The sequence below is a fragment of the Cotesia typhae genome, unplaced genomic scaffold, assembly GCF_013202065.1.
Source record: "Cotesia typhae breed Kobodo isofemale line unplaced genomic scaffold, CoteBio_Ctyphae contig_5, whole genome shotgun sequence".
In the NCBI taxonomy this organism is placed as follows: Eukaryota; Metazoa; Arthropoda; class Insecta; order Hymenoptera; family Braconidae; genus Cotesia; species Cotesia typhae.
The window spans coordinates 11,316,857-11,336,787 of NW_027423757.1; the positions used below are offsets into that span (position 1 = coordinate 11,316,857).

At 32.0% G+C, this 19,931-nt stretch overlaps 1 protein-coding gene across 2 annotated transcripts in view; it reads right to left on the reverse strand.

Annotated features, from left to right (window-relative positions):
- Nucleotides 1-575: 575 nt before the first annotated feature.
- The window catches only part of Ci (transcriptional activator cubitus interruptus), a 68,524-nt gene continuing 49,168 nt past the window's right edge, over nucleotides 576-19,931 (reverse strand). The window contains exons 4-11 of one of the 2 annotated variants that reach the window (XM_074249098.1): nucleotides 14,002-14,255; nucleotides 13,497-13,598; nucleotides 9,826-10,017; nucleotides 7,382-7,638; nucleotides 4,673-5,086; nucleotides 4,417-4,581; nucleotides 3,003-3,941; nucleotides 576-2,411 (exon numbers count right to left, since the gene is read on the reverse strand). In XM_074249098.1, coding sequence (XP_074105199.1) covers nucleotides 663-2,411; nucleotides 3,003-3,941; nucleotides 4,417-4,581; nucleotides 4,673-5,086; nucleotides 7,382-7,638; nucleotides 9,826-10,017; nucleotides 13,497-13,598; nucleotides 14,002-14,255 — 4,072 coding nt within the window. In that variant the 3' untranslated portion in view covers nucleotides 576-662. The remainder of the gene's footprint in view (nucleotides 2,412-3,002; nucleotides 3,942-4,416; nucleotides 4,582-4,672; nucleotides 5,087-7,381; nucleotides 7,639-9,825; nucleotides 10,018-13,496; nucleotides 13,599-14,001; nucleotides 14,256-19,931) is intronic. The other variant, XM_074249099.1, reaches the window with a different exon arrangement.

The following is a 19,931-nucleotide window of genomic DNA, read 5'->3' on the forward strand; positions in this document are numbered from 1 at the left end:
GTAATAGTTCTCACTCCAAACAAGTTTACGATTTATCTCACTAGATAAATTATTTTACTAAAAAGACTTATGTTATTAATTAATTAATTAATAATAAATATATTATAATTATAATAAAGGCACTGGGTTGCTGAGAAGGCACGTGGGCCGCCGAGAGGTAGACAAAAATTAAATTTTCAAGACCAATAATAATATAAACTCACTGAAAAAAAATTATTTAAAATATCATTTTTAAAAAAAATTTTTTTTCAAAAAAAAAAAATTTTGGCTCTCATGTTTTTGGATAAAATTTCTATATTATTATTATTATTATTATTATTATTTTTTTATGTTTTTGATATATTTTTTTTAAAGTTCATAAAAAAACGAACAATTAAAAAAAAAAAAAAAATTAAATATCAAAATTTTTTAAGAAATTTATTAATATTTTTGAAAATTTGTTAAGATTGTAATAATCAACTTTTTTTTTTTTTTAATCCATTTTTTTAATGTATTTTCCAAAAAAAAAAATATATCAATAAAATCAAATAGAAATTTTGTTCAAAAAAATGAAAATGAAAATGGTTGACCCGATTTGTAAATATTTACCAAAATTTGTTAAAAAAAAATTAAAAAAAAAAAAAAAAACTTTTTTTCAGTGAAATAAACCCAAAAAAAAAAATTTACTGGATCATCTGCTGCAAAAATCTATTTTCCTCAAGCAAAGAGCTGAGCGAAGAAGTCATATCATTAACAACCATATTAGAGCTAGCAGGGAGAGGCTGAGGAAGAGACAGCGGATGAGTAGAGCTAGACACATTGGTCTCATGAACCTGAGTCCCGGACCAATTGCGGCACTGCTGAACATACTCGAGAGTCCTGCGGTAGGAGTCCTGCCTCATCCCCTGGGGAGGTTTGACCGGAGATCCTTGCTGGGACTGACTGATATCCCTGCACTGAATCTCTCCCATGTTGTGTCCATTGAAGCAGTCGCCGTAATTCCACTGACAATTGCATACATACTGAGTCTGCGTGGTCTGAGATTGGGCCTCGCAGCCGCACTGGGACTGTACCCGGCAATTATTCTGCCTCGCGCAGAGCGAAGTGATGCCCTTGGGTCCCGGGAGATTATTGGTCTGCTGATTTGCATGATTATGTCTCGGCGAGTGGGCGACGCCTGGATGAACGCAGTTCGGAGCAATTTGAGTGCACTGGAGATTGTTCTGCACTGAGCTCTGATTTTGATTTTGATTCTGATTCTGATTCTGATTCTGGTTCTGGTTCTGGTTCTGATTCAGCTGGATATTCTCCAGCGGTTTGACCGTTCCGGGAGCGCAGTGCTGCAAAGTAGCGCCTGGACATTGCCCTTGACCTTGACCGTTGATCGGGATCTGGTCAGTCCCCGGGAGGACGTTTCTCACTTGAAGATCATTCATCAGGTGGTTGTTCCCGCGATGGCACTGGCTCTGAGCTTGCTGGCTTGGACACTGATTGTTGTGCAAGTTAATTCTTGGCCCAGGACTCGGAACTTGTGTGCAGTGCGGCGACATCTGGGGGCAGTTCCTCATCTGAGCGCAAGGCTGGACCAATCCGGGAGAGTGCGCCACTGGAGAACAGTTTGGAGGCTGCTGAGCTGGACAATTATTGGTGACTTGACCTTGACATCCGTAGGACTGATAAAACACTTGGTGGTTCTGCTGATTGCAGTTCCGGGTCATCTGGGCTGGAGCTTGCTGGAGATTCTGCATTCCATGCTGAGGAGGCAGAGCTCCAGCTGCTGGAGAAGTCATCGGCTGGTCGCTCATTTGACTGGCGGCGTAGTGAGACCCGGGAGACATTGTGACAGCCAGAGACATCACCTGGCTGACGGGGCTCGGCTGCATCTGCGAGCCGCAGGATTGAACCTGGTTGTAGTTCTGCGGAGGACAGTAGCCTGACGCCTGGCTCATGCGGGAACTCGGGCAGTGCGAGTAAGCTGGAGATGGGGCCTGGTAATTTTGGCAGTTCTGGATCTGAGGCTGGGCTTGAGGCTGCATTTGAGGGGATTGAGGGTAGCATTGCTGCGTGTTGTAGCAGTTTTGTTGGCGAGGGTAGTGCAGGTGGTTTGTGCAGATTGGGGATTGGCAGATTGGAAGAGGACTCCCGCGGAAGTTTATCTGCCCGTTGGCTTGCACTGCGTTCAGGTACTGCTCCATCTCGTCCGGGATCACCAGTTTGTTCTCCACCATTTCGCCTTCACCCACTTCGTCTAAGACTACTTCTTGATTCGGGTGCAGCTCCGGAAGTTGCGCTGATCGAGGGCGAGGCGGCACTGGTGGTGATGTTTGCTGCGTTTGGTATCCTCGAGTTGGTTCTGACATTCTGCGGTCACCTGACGGCTGCGGGAGACAGTTGCTGCTTGATGGCCACTCGTTGGCAAGAAGTTGAGCGCCCTGGAAAATTATTATTAATTTAGTTTTGATATTTAAGTTTAAAAAATTTATTGGTTGATAATTAAGATTCAATACGGGGAAAAAAAAATTTTTTTTTTGAAGAAAATAAAATTTTTTTTGGAAATTTTAAATAGTTGGATCTTTTAGCTGAAGAAATAAAAATTTTTCTCACAATAAATTATTAGTTCAAAATCAGTTTTATAGATTTGGGAAAAAAAAAATTATTCAAAAAGATCAATTTTTTACATTCAAAAATTAATGGAGCCTAACTTCTACATAATTATCAAATTGTTATTTCATTGGATAAAAAATAAAATTCTTCAAAATTTCTAAAAAATAAATTTTTTTTATTTTTACAAAATTGCTCATTTTTTTCATAAAATTTTTTTTTCTCAATGTCGTTATTTTAAATATAAAAATTAAAAAAATTTATTATTAAATAATTAAGATTTATAATAGACTTATAGCTGGTCTTTAGAAAGCACTTGCTCTAGGATTAAAATTTAATAAATAAATAAATAAATAAAATTAAATATGTTAAAGCAAAAATTCTAAAAAAATTATATTTGTGTTATAAAAAAAATAAATTACCTGCAAAGACATATTCTGAGTTTGTACAACAAGATTATTGGTGTTGTACTGAGTCTGAAGCGGCCCAGGAGGATTAATTCTCCCGGAAGTGGCGCTCATTTGACTCATAAGACTGCTCCTTCTGGAAGTCCCAGGACTAATTGGATCGTAGAAGCTTCCAGGACCGGCAGGTCCAATTCTGACAGCACCAACAGCGCTGGCTTGACTGCTTCTTCTGCTACCGAACTCCGTGGACTTCATGCTGCCATAATAAGTACTGACGGTGCAATTGCTGTCGCGTCTGGGCTCGCTGCGGGGCTGTAGCCTCAGCTGGAGATCCGCGAGACTGGTCTGCCTTGTAGTGCCAGTCTCCATCTTGAGATCGGTGATTCTGCGGTTGAGGTCGCCGATGCCTTGAGAAATCTGGCGAGTACCGCGAAGTCCAACTCCCGGCGCCAGAGAAGGCATGGCTTTGACATTGAGCCGGCCTTTCAAGCGGTTCCGCGAGTGTGGAGGCGCCTGCTGAGTCTCCATTCCGCCGACCATCGCGCGTAGGGGGACGGGCAGGTCCGCGATGTCCAGATTGTCCGGCTCCTCGCTCCAGGGCTCGTCGAAAACCACCGCGTCGACCGCTATACCACCAACACCCGCCATTTCGTCGGTGCATCCGCCAACCAGCGGACTGCCTTGCTGCTGGATCATTCCTGGAGGACTGTTTGCCTCGCTCTCAGACTTTACGCTCGGGCTCGACAGGCTTGGCGTCTTCGGATGCAAATCTTCGCTTCTGCTGGGGCTGTTGCCTCCAGCTCCCGCTTCGTCGCTTCCTCCGCCGTCGTTTCCGCCCTTGTGTTTCTTGTTCGCGTAAAATTCAGCGCCGTGGACTGTTTTCACGTGTTTTCGAAGTGAGGATGGGTCCGTGTATCTTTTAGTACATCCTGGTGCTTTACATACGTACGGTTTCTAAAAAAAAAATTTTTTTTTTATTAATTTATCTATCTCTAGATACATAAATAAAAAATGACCTTGTTATCTTGTGAAATATTGACATTTTTAAAAATATAAGCTCATCCCGATGTTATACTCATTAAGAGCTTTCATTTGAGTACCCACATCAATTTTTCATATATTTTATATATATATATATATATATATATATATATATATATATATATATATATATATATATATATATATATATATATATCACATATATGTATATATATCACATATATGTATATATAAAAAATATATCAAAAATGCAAGTGGGTACTCAAATGAAAGCTCTTGATGAATATAACATCCGGATGTGCTTATATCTTTAAAAAAAGTCAAGAAAGTACAGTGCAATTTAACAAAAGACATAATTTAATAATTATTAAAAATAATTAAAAAAATTGTTTTTTACAAATAATTAATAAAAAAAAAAAAAACTCACCTCATTAGAATGAGTTCTATTTTGGTGTTTAGCTCGATCACTGGCATTACTAAAAGCTTTACTACAACCTGGATACTCGCAAGTATAAGGTTTTTCACCGGTATGAGATCTCAAGTGCGTCTTTAAATTCTCGAGTCTCGAGTACGCCTTGAAGCAGCCTTCGAACTAAAAAAATACAATAAAATACCAGTTATTATCAATGTTGATCATAAAAACAATCTAGCGGTTGAGAATAAAAACAAAAAGGGAAACTTACCGTGCACTTATGGGGCTTTTCACCTGTATGCCGTCGCATGTGAACGACAAGCATGTACTGGGCCTTAAATGGTTTTTCCTCTCTGGAACAATCCTCCCATCCGCAAACAAAGCTCTTTTTGTTTGCATGAATATGGTCATTGTTGATGTGCTTTACGAGATCATCTTGAGTCGGGAATTCGAGACCACAGTCTCGCCAATGGCAGTTCGTCTCTATAAAATCTCCCGGCTCGTCTCTCAAGTCCTCGCTGGGACTTAGACCCTGGGGGTGGTTTACCGGCTGGGTCGTCGAAGTTGCCGTCGTTGTCGTTGCTGGTTCCCGCTTCACCTTCGTTTGTCTTCTTGACGATGTATCTGCTTCAGCTGCTATCGATCTTGTTGATGCGTCTGATCCTTTTCTGCAGGACTCCGTACCCTGATATTAAATATTTAAATTTTTATTAAGAAAATTTATCATAAAAAAAAATGATAAAAAATTAATATTGTGTCTTGAAGACGCAAGAGACAATAAAATTGATAAAAGTCTTTTTTTTTGTAAGAAAATTTAATTTTTTCATAAAACAATTTTTTTATTATTTTTTTATATCTTTAATATTTAATTAGTAATTTAAATTTCAAATAAAAAACTCTAATAATTAGTATTAAATTAAGATTGAATTTTTTCAATAAATTAATATTTTATTTATTTAATATTTAAAAATTTTTAAATTAAATTTTAAAAATTTAAATATTTGTTTAACATTTATAATCATTTATAATCAAAAATATTATACAAATAATAATAATGAGCGAAGAAATAAATAAAAAAAAAATTGTATAAATAATAGTCTGTCCTCATAAGTTAATTACTTTGCCGGGGAATATATTTTTAATTTACAGCAGGCAATTCAGTAATTATCGTCGCCAGTAAAGAGTTCTCTACTATTAAACTATTACTATTTCTACAGAGTAAATAAAAGCAAACACTGCTGCCCACATAGAGTGTGAACCGTAAAGAGTTAAGAGTTAAGAGCTGATAGAACGTATAGAGAATTAAGTAGTATGGTGTGTTGTTTAATTTATACTTATAATACATAGAGCCAGCGCGTGGCTGTAAATGTTTAAGACCGTAACTTTAACAGCTTTAATCGATCCTCGGACTCAGTACAACCACCACCATTATAAATATAATAATAATGATGATGGCATAAAGTGTAGTGGTGAACCGGCCAATCAAAGAACAAACGAGGATAAGTAATATAACTGAACAACCACGCTTCACTTGTATATTGTCTATACATTACTTGTTACCCAATATAGACATATAATGGGTATAAGTACGTGTACATAATCATTTTTTGCTCGGTACAAGTAACCATACTTGTAAAAATGTTGATCTTTACTCACGGTTTTTAGTTTGAGTTTATTTTACTGACATGTGCTATAATATCAAGGCTGGCGCAACTCTTCAAGTGGTTTTTAATTTATACCAAAAGAAATTTTTATAAAAATAATATTTTATTTTTAAGAAATTATTTTAGTGGAAAAATAATTTAGTTTTAAATAAATATTTTACTGATAGAAAAATTAACTTGATTTGAAAAAAAAAAAATTATTAAGAAAATTAAACTGACAATTTTTTTAATTTTGAATCAAATAAAAAATTCTTTCTCAAGTTCTGCTGAACCGATTTACTTGAAATTTGGTGTGAGTCTTCTCAATATATGTATCTATCGTACTAACTATTATTATAACAAAATAAAAATTTTTACTATTTTTTAAAAATTCAGAAAGGTCCAAAAAAATTGAAAAAAAAAATGTATCATTTTTTTGGACAGCCGTAATTTAGCAAAAAAAATTTTTTTTCCCACTTTTTCTTAGATAGTACGATAGCAGCATTTATATAAATTAATAATCTTTTTTATTTTTTTGTTTCAAAAAGATTTTTTGAGTCACCTGATTCAAAACTAAAAAATTCTTTGAAATTAATTTTTTGATACAAAATTTTTTTTTTTTTAATCAAATTAATTTTTTTATCAGTGTAAAATATTAAGCATTAAAAATGACAAATTTAGATTTGAAAAAACTAGTTAAATTAATTATTAATGTAATAAAAATTTATTTTAATAATAAAAAAAATTCAAAAATATAAAAAAAATCAAAAATAGTCTATTAGAGAATTTAAAAATACAAGTAATCTTTATTTTGCAAATTTTTTCACCAAAAATAAAAATAAAGTTTGATATAAAAAAATTGGAGAATAATCGACGGATAGCGTAAGTAATTTACATGATGAGATTGGTTGGGTAATCCGATGACCGTGAGTGTAACACGATCTTCTTCTCTTTCTACTTATTTAGTTGGTTAAGCATAAGACCTACATATTATATGTATTATAAAGGTATAAAGAGTATTATTATATATATATATATATATATATATATATATATATATAATATAAAAGTAGTCCTGGAAGCTTGTGGGTCTCGTGTTAAGCCCAAAACGGCGATTTGTTTGGAGTACGCAATCACGCCTGTGCTGTACTCCCTTAACGTGAGCAATCAATTTAAATTTTATACCTCAACTCAGCAAATTGTTTGTTCCGTTGAACACTCTTTACTCTTTACGGCTTTACGATAAATTATCAATTGTCTTAAATATCAATCAATAATATAAATCAATTGCCTTAAAATATGTAATAAAATTCTAAAATTTGAACCTTAAGTCTCACCTCTGTTTTTGAGGGCAGGATACCATGGTGAGGCCCCACGGTGGTTGTCGCACTCGAGTGTGGAGGAACGAAGAGCTGATTGTGAGGCGTAAGTCCGTGGGAATGAGGGTGGCTGTGCGGATGGGGTGGTGGCGGCGCCGGTGGCTGGAGAGAGTGAGGCATCAGAGCTGCCACCGCTGCGTTTCGGAGAAGGTGTGCTTGCAGTTGTTGGAGATGCGGCGCCATTCCTGGGTGCATGCTCAGAGCTGGACTCATTGCTGGAAAAATTTATAATTAATTTTTTAAAAATAAATTAGTTAATTTTTATCGTTATTTTGTTAAGAAGAAAATAAATAAATGTATTGCAAAATTTTGTTTGTTTAACTGGCGATTAATTGCGATTTTAATGCATCACCACACACTTCCGGTTCACGGCTCTAGTCTGCATCTTAATGGACGTGTTATTTTTTTTTACAGAGTTAATGATAAATTTTAATGGTGGATAATACAATATTTGAAGTTACCGAATTTTGATTTTTATTTTTATTAATTTTGAAATAAAAATTTTTTTTTTAATTTTTTGAAGCAAATTTATTTAATCTAAATAATTAATAGAAGAAATTTAAAAAGAAATTTTGTAATAAAAAAAATGTCTTGACCTAAAATTGTATTTTTTTGTATGATTTTATATATTTTTTGGTAAAAGTCAATTTTTGGAAAATTTTAGAGTAATTTTTTGTGTTATAATATTTAATCTTTTTGAGTTATAAAAATTTGGTATAAAAAATAATTTAAATTATTACAGAGTATTTTTTATATAATTGATAAAAAATTAAATAAATTCAATTAACAGTTAAAATTGTCTTTATACTTATTACCGTTAATTTAAATAAAATAAAACAAACCAGACTTATAATTAGAGATGAATAGTTTAGCTGTCTGGTGTAACATATATAATCGTATAATTATCTTATCATATGAAATAAAATATTGATGTTTATTGCTATCAGTACTGAGAATAAAAGCGTTATCTGATATATAATATATTTAATAAATTCTCGTAGCTGGATAAAATAATCACTAAACAGTAACATAAGCAAATCGAAACTTATTGGATAAATATTTAGTACCAGCAATGTGCAATAAGTAATTGATGTAACCGACGCGATAATATCCTCTAGTCTAAGTGACTATTGAGAAATATTAAAATAACTGAACATTTCAATTTCTTAAGCCGTATTTTTAAAAATGTCAATTCTCAAATGTTACCAGTGAGATTTATTTTTAATATTAACAAGGGGAATTGTGCGACTATAACTGTGAGAGGTAAATGACCCGGCAAAGAATAACGATCAAAGAGTTTAATAGCATTTTTAGGAAACAGGAAGTCAGTAAAGATGATCTGACAGCACCCGGAGTCGGACTGTTTTACATTTTTATTTTGACTTTTATTTCTACTAAATTGAACCATAAATCGAAGCGAAAGTTGGTAAATTTAGATATGAAATATTATTATTGTTTTTTTATTTTTTTTTTTTTAGTTAATACAGATCATGGATAGTTGAAATTATTGTAATTTATTAATTTTAAATCATTGATTTTTTTTTATCTAATTTAATTTTTGGAAATTTTTTTATAATGAATTTTTATAAATAATTATATGTAATATTTTTTTTAGAGCTTGATAAAATTTAAATGAATAAAAACGGAACGTCGCTAATTAAATAAGAGTTTAATTATTTTGATAAAATTAATACAATAAATGTTAAATTTACACTTAAAAGTGTTAAATATTTAACAAAAAAATTTTTAATACAAAATTTTTTGACGCAAAATTTTTTACTGTAAAAAAATTAATGAAAAAAAATTTTTTTTTCAATTATTTAAAAATTTATTTTAAAGTTCTTGAGAATTTTCAAGTCAAGCAAAAATCAAAGTCAAAGACAGCCATAAGCAGAACCAGAGACATTATTATTGCCCGGTTTTAATTTAACGATCAAGAGACCTTTGGAAGTAAAGTCTCGTCACGGGTTGAAACATACTCGTTATAACTACTGATGTCTGGATCAAAAGCCTGTCAGTTATAACGCAGCAATATAACAACATCCTTAGCTGAATACTCAGCAGCATCCACTGGTGCGCTGGAGCTCTAAGCCTGTTTCGTTTAAAGAGATGAAGATCTCCACGTAAACTTTAAACGCTTACAATAAAAATGCTCTGACGCATTTGTTGTCTATAAATAATCGATAATAACATCAATCTTGAGCTCAACGAGCTTATTATAATTATAATAATTTAATTCGGTCGTTTTTTACTCGGGAGAGATTTCAGCGCAGCAGGATGGAGATAATTAGCTGGTATTAAAGGCAATAAAAAGTTTAAGTTAAATAAAAAGCAACATTAAGTACGACAAGTATTAAGTATTATGTGTTTTATTTTATAGTTTAAAGAGTTTATAAAGTTACCGGCTGAAAGGTGTCCGTAACTGCCGCTGGCGCTGCTACTTCTCGATCCGTTGACGATCGACGCCAAGCTGTTCGGGCTAAATCGGATCATGCTGTCAATGTCAAACCGATCTGAGTACGGGGAACTGCTTAATGCGCGCTTACGGCTGGCCCTTATTGCTGATGCTCTTGGACTGCCCAGTCGCGATGACGCTGAAAATAAATTTCAATTTTTTAAGTTAATAAAATTTACAATTAATTTTTAAATCAATAATTAAAGCTTAATGTTAAAAAAATTTATTTTAATTAAAAAAAAAAAAAAAATTAAATAAAATTATTTTTAATAGTTGTACAAATTTTTTGATGTTTTAATAATTTAAAATTCAATTTTTTTTAAAATTAATAACATTAAAAATTGTAATTTGATAATTACATAATTATTTGACTTAATATAATTTTTGAAGTAAATTTTGGAAAAAATTTTGCTATCATAAAATCAATAGAGAATTTTATAGAAAATGTTGCAAAAAAAATTTAAAGATCCAAAAAAACTATTTAAATTAATTTTGGTTCAAAAAAAATTTTTTTTGACCATCTAATTAGCAATTGATCTAACTCCTTATTTTTTAGGGCGATTTTTTAACATTTGAATGTATCAATAGTCTAATAAGTTATTATAAATAATAATAAATTATTAGAATGATGCAAATTTAAATATTGTACCTCTATTAGATATTAACTGATTTTTTAAAGTGATAATAAATTTTGAACTAGTTGTTTTTTCTCTAAAATGGAGTTAAAAAATTTTCTATTAAGAACGTCGATTTAAAACTTCAAAAAGAGTAATTTAAATAGAAAATTTAGGGATGAAAATTAGAGAAAAAAAAATTAATCTGTAATAAATAAATAATCGGGATAATTTATCAACAAGTAAACAAAATATTACCAAAATTCTCGAAACATAAACGAAGCAATGTTCCAACATTGAGTAAAAGCAACACAATCGCGAATTGAAAAGCTTCTCGGGCCCCAGATCTGCGGTTAAGGTATTTTACCAGCCATTAGCCCCCGACCGCAAGTCTGGACGAGGTAATCGCTGTTAGAAACCGCTTTTTCGTAATAAGTAATAATGTTGATACAGAACATCTATGGAATAATGTAACAAGAATAAGCCCTCAAAAGTAACCAGAATGACTTATTTCGCGGTCATAATGAAGAAAGACACCGGTGGTCCTCCGGAGCTGGGGCAGATCCCGAGTTGGTTGTATTGCTAAGTTGGCAACGTGATACAGCCGTCTTTCCAGGTGTTTTGCGATGCGGTAACCCCTCAATATTATATTTCTCACCACGCCGATGTCTCCAGCAATAAAAACCGGCATTTGCATAAACATTTTCGAGCGACCCCTGACCTCACTCTGGATCACCAATTAAAAATCTTCATTATTCTTTTTTGTCGTTGTTCCAGCTTATGGCTTTTAACTCGGTCATGTTCCAGCTCCAAACAAAGCAAAACGTAATTAATAAAATAAAAAGTCTAAGTTAAAAACGTTCAGTCCTGGTTCTCGCATATTCATGAAACACGCCCCGAGTAGTACGGTGTACAACGGCCTCAGTCTCAGCTCGAGTCTAGTCTCTTAAACTCCAGACGGAGCCTGCACGGGGAATTAAGACATGTAAATTGGTGCAATCGGGCAATCCGATCGGCACTAAGAGGTCGTGATGCTTCACCACATGCTACCAAGGCAAGGTAAGCGCAGGCCACGATACACGCTCGAGATCTTTTAATTTAACTTTACTTTTTTTCACACATCCTGACTCTTATTTTCTTCATTTTGCTTAACTAGTTTTTGCTTTTAGACAAACATTTAAACTTCTTTTTCTATTTTTTTTTTTTGGCCTAAAAATTCTGTTTTTTTCTTTTAATTTAATTTTTTTTTTTCAAGCTTTTTAGAAGACCCAAAAAAATAGCCCTAGCCGCACGTTTCTATTAATATATTTGAAAATGACGCTATTTGAGTTAAAAGCATTTAGAATCATAAAAAAATTTTCATCTCTTAAAAAATTGCTAATTTGAACAAATAAGTCCATATATGACCGTATAAAAAAATCACATACGTTCTTGTGACCTAATAAATTCTATATAAAATTTTTGACATGTCCTCATCTAAAAATTGGCTATATCGGATCATTTTTGATAAATTTTAGTTTTAAAAATTTTCGACAGATAGCGCATGGTCTCTTAATTCTCTCCCTATAAGAGAGTTAATTTTTACGTTACTAAGTTTTAAAAGAAAAATCATTTTTTTGAAGAATTCTCTATCTAATTTTTAACTATTTAATTAACTGTAATTTTTATACGATTTGATAATTTAAAATATAAATTTTATAAAATTAAAAATTCACTTTTGCCTGATGACTATATCAAAAATTTTTTTTCTATTAAAATATAATTAATACTTTAATAAAAAAATTTTATAGAGAATTTTTATCAAAAAAAAAAATCTTAAATCCAGAATTTTTGAATTTTCTAATAAAAATAATTGGTAAAAAATGAAAATTAAAAATAATAAAAAGATTGAAGGCTTCAAAGTTGGATTTTTGAGACTTTAAGTATTAATTGGGCTGTGGGTCGAGTGAGAATTGATCAACACTCGATATAACGCGTCAGGTTAGAAAGTTGTGTTGTAACTTTACTAGGCTGGTTAATCTAGGGTTGGGTGTACAATAGGTACAGGGTAGGTATGTGTTTAAACTACAAGCATAACTAGTTAAAGGACAGGAGAGCGAGAAAGTGATGAACGATCAGATCGTGAAACAGCAGCGAGATCGGTGCAGGAGCAGAGCAGAGCACGGGGATTGGAAACGTGAGACAACCTGTAGCTGGAGGTAAGGTGTTAATGAGGTCGTGTCGCTTCGAGTCGATTCAATTATGCTCACGGTGGCGACTAACGAGCCTCATTTCTTCCCTCCTTGTCTTGGTCTCAGGTGCCCTTTCGTTGTTCTCGGAGTGTTGTGCTGGGAGGAAGGAAGAGTTGTGATCAGAAACTAGCAACCAGCTCAACTTGTACCCGGTTCGTGTCCTGGTACTGGTCTTGTTCTCCAGCCCCAGGTACCTGGCTCCCATGAGCATACACATTAGCCTATCTTACTCGCGATATCGGTGTTTCAGTCGAGATCCGAATCGATCTACTTGGAGAGACTGCTGCACGTCTGGAATTCTCAACTTAACTTCCACTCCACTCCCTGTTTATCCCTCTTTTATTTACACTTTGCTAACTTCAGCTTTTGATACTTAATACCTTGTTTTTAGTTTACAGTTAAAGGTCTTGTCGCTATCTGATAAACTGCTCAGTCAACTAAAACTATTGTGTTTATTAACTTACATCTAATAAATCGTTTTTTATTGGATTTACTTTCACCTTTTAAGAGTTTAAAAAAATTTTTTTTTTTTAAATTCAAGTTATTTTTTAAAATAGAAAATAAAATTATTTAATACAATTTTTGGAATTTTTCCTAGCGAATAAATTATTGTAAAAAATTTTTTTAAGTAGAAAATTTAATAAAATTTAAGTTTAATTTTTTAGTTTTAATTCAATTTCTTAACGAATACTATATTGCTTAAAAAAAAAAAAACTAAAAATCGTTAAATTTATAATTATAATAATAAAGGTATAGTTTAGCTGATAAACTACCTGGACTCTTACCATCGATGGAAAAAGGAAACTCCGAAGAAGCTAGAGTACTCGCTGGTCCAGCCGCGTGAAGTAGATACTCTGGCCCCAATCCACCCAGCCCTAAAATTAAAAATCTTGTATGTAGTTGAACAGTAATAAGCAATAAAATTCTCAAAATATTTTCATTAAGTTATAATTATAGTTTCAGTTATAATAATATAAATATTGTTTGAAAGTTTATAAAAAATACAGAAGAGGAAGTTAGTATGAAGAATAAAAAGACCCACGTGCCTTCCGGTCTCAGCGGATATGCGGGTTTAAATCGCACTTGAGAACTTCCGAGTGTCATTGTTTGCGTATAAAGCTTCAACCAGATTAGATTTTTTGGTACATAGTAATAGTAACAACAGAAGGGTGTATTTGAGTAATTATTAAAAATATTGTAAAGATTGTCAAAAAAAAATAGTTTATATTTTTAAAAATGTCAATATTTAAGAAAGTATAATTGTTGTTAATATTTTACCGTGTAATGAGGCGTTGGGACTGTGAGAAGAGGCCTGTATCTGGTGGTAAATGTGGTCCATGTAGTTAATACGGTAGGCTGGGTGCAACGGCGTATGGTCCGAAAGTGGGTGACTACGACGGAAAAAATCACCGGTCGCAGAACCGTTTACTCCGGGAGTTCCGGAACCCGGATCACCACTTCCAGCGTTTCCGCCTGGCGTTCCACACCCTGGACTGCCTGCACTACCGATCGCTGGAGAGCCTCCTGTTAATCTGCAACAGAAAAAAAAATTTATTTTCATTTTTTTTTAAATTTAAAAGAAAAAGCTACAAAAGGTGCACGTGTCTCGTTTGGTAATTCTTTGGGAAGAAAGACGTCGTCAACGCGAGACGTGACGTCTGAGACAATCTGAAATATTTATCTGTAGCTGTCGGCGCGTGTGTGTGTGTGTGTGTGTGTGTGTGTGTGTGTGTGTGTGTGTGTGTGTGTGTGTGTGTGTGTGTGTGTGTGTGTGTGTGTGTGTGTGTGTGTGTGTGTGTGTGTGTGTGTGTGTGTGTGTGTGTGTGTGTGTGTGTGTGTGTGTGTGTGTGTGTGTGTGTGTGTGTGAAAACTGATATGTCGAAGGATGTATAGGTATATAGTAAAGATATAATAATAAGAAGAAGAGGCGAGAGAGTAATTTGAGGGATGACGATTGGACACGCGCAAAATCCAAGGAAATGGCACGTGTCTTACTTAAAGTGCATCTTCAAAGATCCGCCGAGCAGACCTCGAACCACTCTCGGATTTCTCATCTCTTTCGACGCACCGTCGACCGACTCAATCTTCTGTGTCTCGAGTCAACAGAGATTATTCTTTCGAATTATAAATATAAATTATTTATGGGACGAGGGGTTCAAGTTTATTGTCTGTTGATTTTTAGAAAAATTAAAAAAAATTTTTTTTAGTTGTTAATTATAATTATTTAGAATTTTTTTTTTTTGTAAAATATAGAATTTATTACAAATTTTTGTCTTGAATAATTTTTAAGCCTTTTTTTTTAATGAGAATTTTTGCCATCACTTTAAATTTACAGAAATTTTATAAAGTAGCAAAAATTTTTCAATTCCATACTTTTAAAATTTAGCAAAAAAAAAAAGAGCGATTGAAAAATTATATTTTTATAAAGTAATATCCTCAGTATTAATTTTTATATTTCTGAGCATAATTTTATATTTTAAAAATATTCTTCTTACTAATTTTTTAGAAATTCAATTTTTACACTGTAATTTTTTTTTTTTTTTTTTTTTTTTTTCAATTTAAAATTTAAACTTCAAAAATATCATGAATATTTATTATTAAAAAATCAACGATTAATTTATAACTTTTTTTTCTTATAAATTACTTATACTAATAATACATCATCACAATAATTTTAGTATATTTTAAATAAAAATCCAGCCACTTAAAACTTTAAACAATAAAAAAACAATTATTCTCTAGCGACAATATAACTATATTCCCAGTCCATATTTAATTGCTACTGTTACCGCAGAAGACGTCCAAATATTAAGAATACAAATATATACCTAACAAGTGTAGATGGACATACAATCTACATATGTACATAGTACATACTTTTCATTAATACACAATATTTATATATTTGCTCTGAAAGTTTGCCGTGTAAAGACGAAAAAAGTCTCATCAGTGTTTGATGTTTACCCAGAGTCCACAAATCTCTCATGCCCATTTTGCCCACTAAGGAAGAACCCCCGCCGTGGCTGCTCGGTCAATAAACGAATGTTCGCACGACAATCGACAAGTCTTAACTCAATAACCGGATGTGCTAATAAATAAATAAAAAACTTCCTATGGTTCTGTTCACACCGATCAGAAGAGCCTAGTTAACGATCAGCTGAAGATGAATTGTTATTAATCGTTTCTGGATAAAATCCAAGTTTATAAATTTTTACCAAATAAAAAGGATATAATTTGACAGAAGAAGTCGCAGGATAATTGGTGATGAGCGTGAGTGGGTGCATTATATTTTATTAGATGGAGCGGTACCTTTACTTGCATCTAAAATCACCATCTTTATCTTATTCTGGCTCACTCCTTTTATTTTGCTCTTGTTTGTTTAACTTCGTCGCTCTTATTTTTTGGGTTAATTCATTTCGCTCAAGACTGTAACTAGCGAGCGGAAAAAAGTTGAGTTCTGTCTTTACTTAACTTCAAGACAGAGCAACCCGGTTCTATTTCGAATCCTGGTGAGTGCCAGATGACTCGATGCGTGCACTACTCTCTTTTATACACCATCTTGCTCTTCCTCAATAACCCGGTCTATGTATTAAGATTGTAAGTGTATGCTTAATGTCTTTTAGTTGTAAATACAGAATACAGAATACAACATACACAAATGCACACCCTCGCCTCGTTAATGCGCATCTTCTCTCTCTCTCTCTCTCTCTCTCTCTCTCTCTCTCTCTGCTCTCCTTAGTCTTCTTGTCTTAAGACCTCGACAAGTTAAGACTGAAAAATAAAAATATTTAAATAAAAAAACAAATAAACTACAACAAACAAAACTCCAGTCGTTAACTCGACACACCGGAAACTGTTTCTATCTATATTTATAATCATGGCGCTTCGGTTTCTGGTTCTAGTTGTTTTGCCTCAATTGCTAAGTAATTTTAGTCATTTTTTTAGCTCTGAATGTTTCAATTGTATTTTATTTTATTGGTTAAAAAATATTTCAATTTTCTTTTAAATTTTATATTTTTTATTTAGTCTGTTCAAAAGAACAATTTTAAAAAATTAAATTGTTTAATTAATTAAAATTAATTAATAGTAAAACATCAATTTTTTAATTTTATCAGATATTAATAAAATAAATTAATCAAAAAAAATTTTTTTAAATAAATATTGAACATATAAAAATTAAATTTTAGCTTGATGATTTTTTACAAGTTTAAATGTTGAGTATTTTTTTTACTTTGTAAAAATGTTGGGCTAAAATTTAATGCGAAAAATTGAAAAATATTTTTAAAACTGTCCATTTTTTTTTATTTAATTTAATTATAAATTATAAAATTATATTTATAATTTTTAAATTAAAAGTGTTGAAAAAATTATAAATAATTTTCAAATTAAATGAAATAACTTTTATTTATTTTATTTAAAAATAAATTTTGGAGAGTTAAGAATTCAAGAATGTAAATACCGTTAGTACTAGAGAAAACTATCATAAATTGACAATTTTAAAATAGTTATACATAAATGTCTGCAAGCTATCAGTTATTAGTTTGCCACTTGAATAAATTAGACCAAAAAAAAGAAATTTCTTCAATTGAGCATAATTTATAATTAGTACAAGCATAAATATAAATATAAATGAAACTAGAACTGGAATCAACTAGGAATGTCATCAATAATAAATTGACAAGTTGCCTTGACTGGCAACAAACTTTCCACCTTGTTAATAAAGATATTTATAATCCCGATCAGTCTAGAGCTAATCTAAATGCGACGGCAGGTAGACGAGGCTAATCTTAATCACACCAGACCAACACCACTAAAAGAGGAATTCATTCTCTCATTAAAAAAAAAAAAAAAAAAAAAAAAAAAAAAAAAAAAAAATCTATAAAATTCTATCACTAACTATAAACTACAAACTACTAGACCGCAAAAGTGTGAATCTGTTTGTAGTCTTCCATTAAAATTACTCACATGTTAAGTAGTTGCTGATAATTTCGAACAATTAGACCAGCACGAAACATTTTAACAATTTAATAATTATAATTATTAACCAGGAGAAAACTACTGTGAGTATATTTAACAAGCGGATTGCATTAATGAACGTAGTTAACCGGCTTATTTATTATACCCGCGAGATCCTCAATATAATCTAGCTAATTATGATACCAAGGCCGCTATAAAATTACCATATTTATTTAAAATATAATTTAACGTTGTTTATTTTAAAAGTATAAGGTAATTACTTTTTACGTCGCTAACCGAATAACTAATAACTAATTTTTATTTATTTATTAATTTTGAAGAGTTGAGATAATAATAAATTATATAATTGTTTACTGAAAAAAAAAAAAAAATTAATTTGAATCAAGAGAAAAATTTTTGAACTCAGAAAATAATTTTGAAGAGTTTAATTATTTTAAATTTAATAAAAACTAGCAATTTTGCAGTCACTATGTGACTGCCGTGACTTGTAAAATAAAAATAAATAAAATTTCGTTTTATTAAATAATAATTTTTATTAAATTGCACTGTACTTTTTTAAATATTGAAGATTTTAAAGATATAAGATTATCCTGATGGTACACTCATCAAGAGCTTTCATTTGAGTACCCACATGCATTTTCATATATTTTTCATATATAGATATATATAAATATATAAAATATATGAAAAATTGATGTGGGTACTCAAATGAAAGGTCTTGATGAGTATTATGTCGGGGTGAGCTTAAATCTTTAAAAATGTCAATAGTTCACAATATACAAGGGATAGAGCATTTTCGAAAGCAGCGTAAATACCTATCGTAATAAATTAACTATTGATGAGAATTATATAAAACATTGAAAGAGCACAAATTCAAATCAAAACCTTTGCAATGACACTAAATTTCATAAAAAAAATCTATTTTATCATATGACTATCCTGGACACAAATTTTTTTTACTATTAATAATATAGATAATTTTCTTGATTGAAATTAATTTTTTTTATTTTTTGTGCAACCAATAAAAAAGTTTAATAACAATTTTTGTTACTTTTGGACCACCGGCCGACGACCCCCGTCACCTCTCTGTTTCACTTCACCTCCGCTCGTACTTAAAACCAATCTAAAGGGTATAAAGTACTTCAGCATGAAGCATAAAGCATAAAACATAACCAATCTCAATCTCTTGGGCAATCTTCCGCCATTTTAATGTCTCAATCTGCGGTTTTGCTTGGTGGGCGGCATTAAAAATTTATTCACCGAGATTCATCTCCAAAATTTGTCTCTATAGTCTCTATCATTATTATGGATGAACGTATATCTGTACAGTTAAATTTTAAATACCAGGTAAAATTAAAAAAGAGCCTCTGTCTCGATCTTTGCCCACCAGATACCCGCTCGAGATTGTTATTCTTATTATTCAGCTACTTTGAATCGAGCAGGTGCGTTCTCGTCATTTACCTCGATTTATTTGGTTATTCATCGGATCGATTCAGTCATCCTCTGCTTGCCGATCGCTACCAACATGCTGCCTGAATTATACTTATTATCAACCGCTCGAAAATCCACGGAATACGAATAGCCGAATTATCGGAAGGTAACTCAGTTTTGAAATACTTTATTAAAATCAAAACCTTTTTTCTTGGAACCCTTTTGGAAATGGTTTTACCATATGTGAGTCTTTGTATGAACAACAGACGTTTTGTTCTTTTAATGCACTCAAAAAAATAAATTTAATTCAAGAGAAGAATTTTTGAATAAAGTAAAATTTACTCAAATCAAAAAAAAATTTTCTGCGTGATAAAATTTTTTTGAATTTTATTTTTTGGATGTAAAACTTTATAAAAAAAGTATAATTGTTGCGGAAATACTGGACAATTTTAAAAAGAAAAAAATTCTGAATGACTTTTAATAATTTCGCTTTCAGTTTGAAAAAGTGGCACGTCTAAATTGACATAATGAAAAAGATGAAATTTTGAAAAGACCGAATTCTTTGACCATCTTCGCACTCCATGGTGTCTGCTGTCAACTTTCCCTTTTTTTCAAAGAAGTCTTGTATATAATACAGGTCTTGCATTGTTGCCAGATGGGGCAGTTTCTTCAAATTAGACTTTTTTGTAGACATTTGTAGCTTGAAAACTTTGACATGGATTATTAACAGCCAAAGTTTGAAGTTTTGTACTTTTAAAGTCAATTTGAAGTGACGATTTGTTTTTTAATTGAAGTAAACT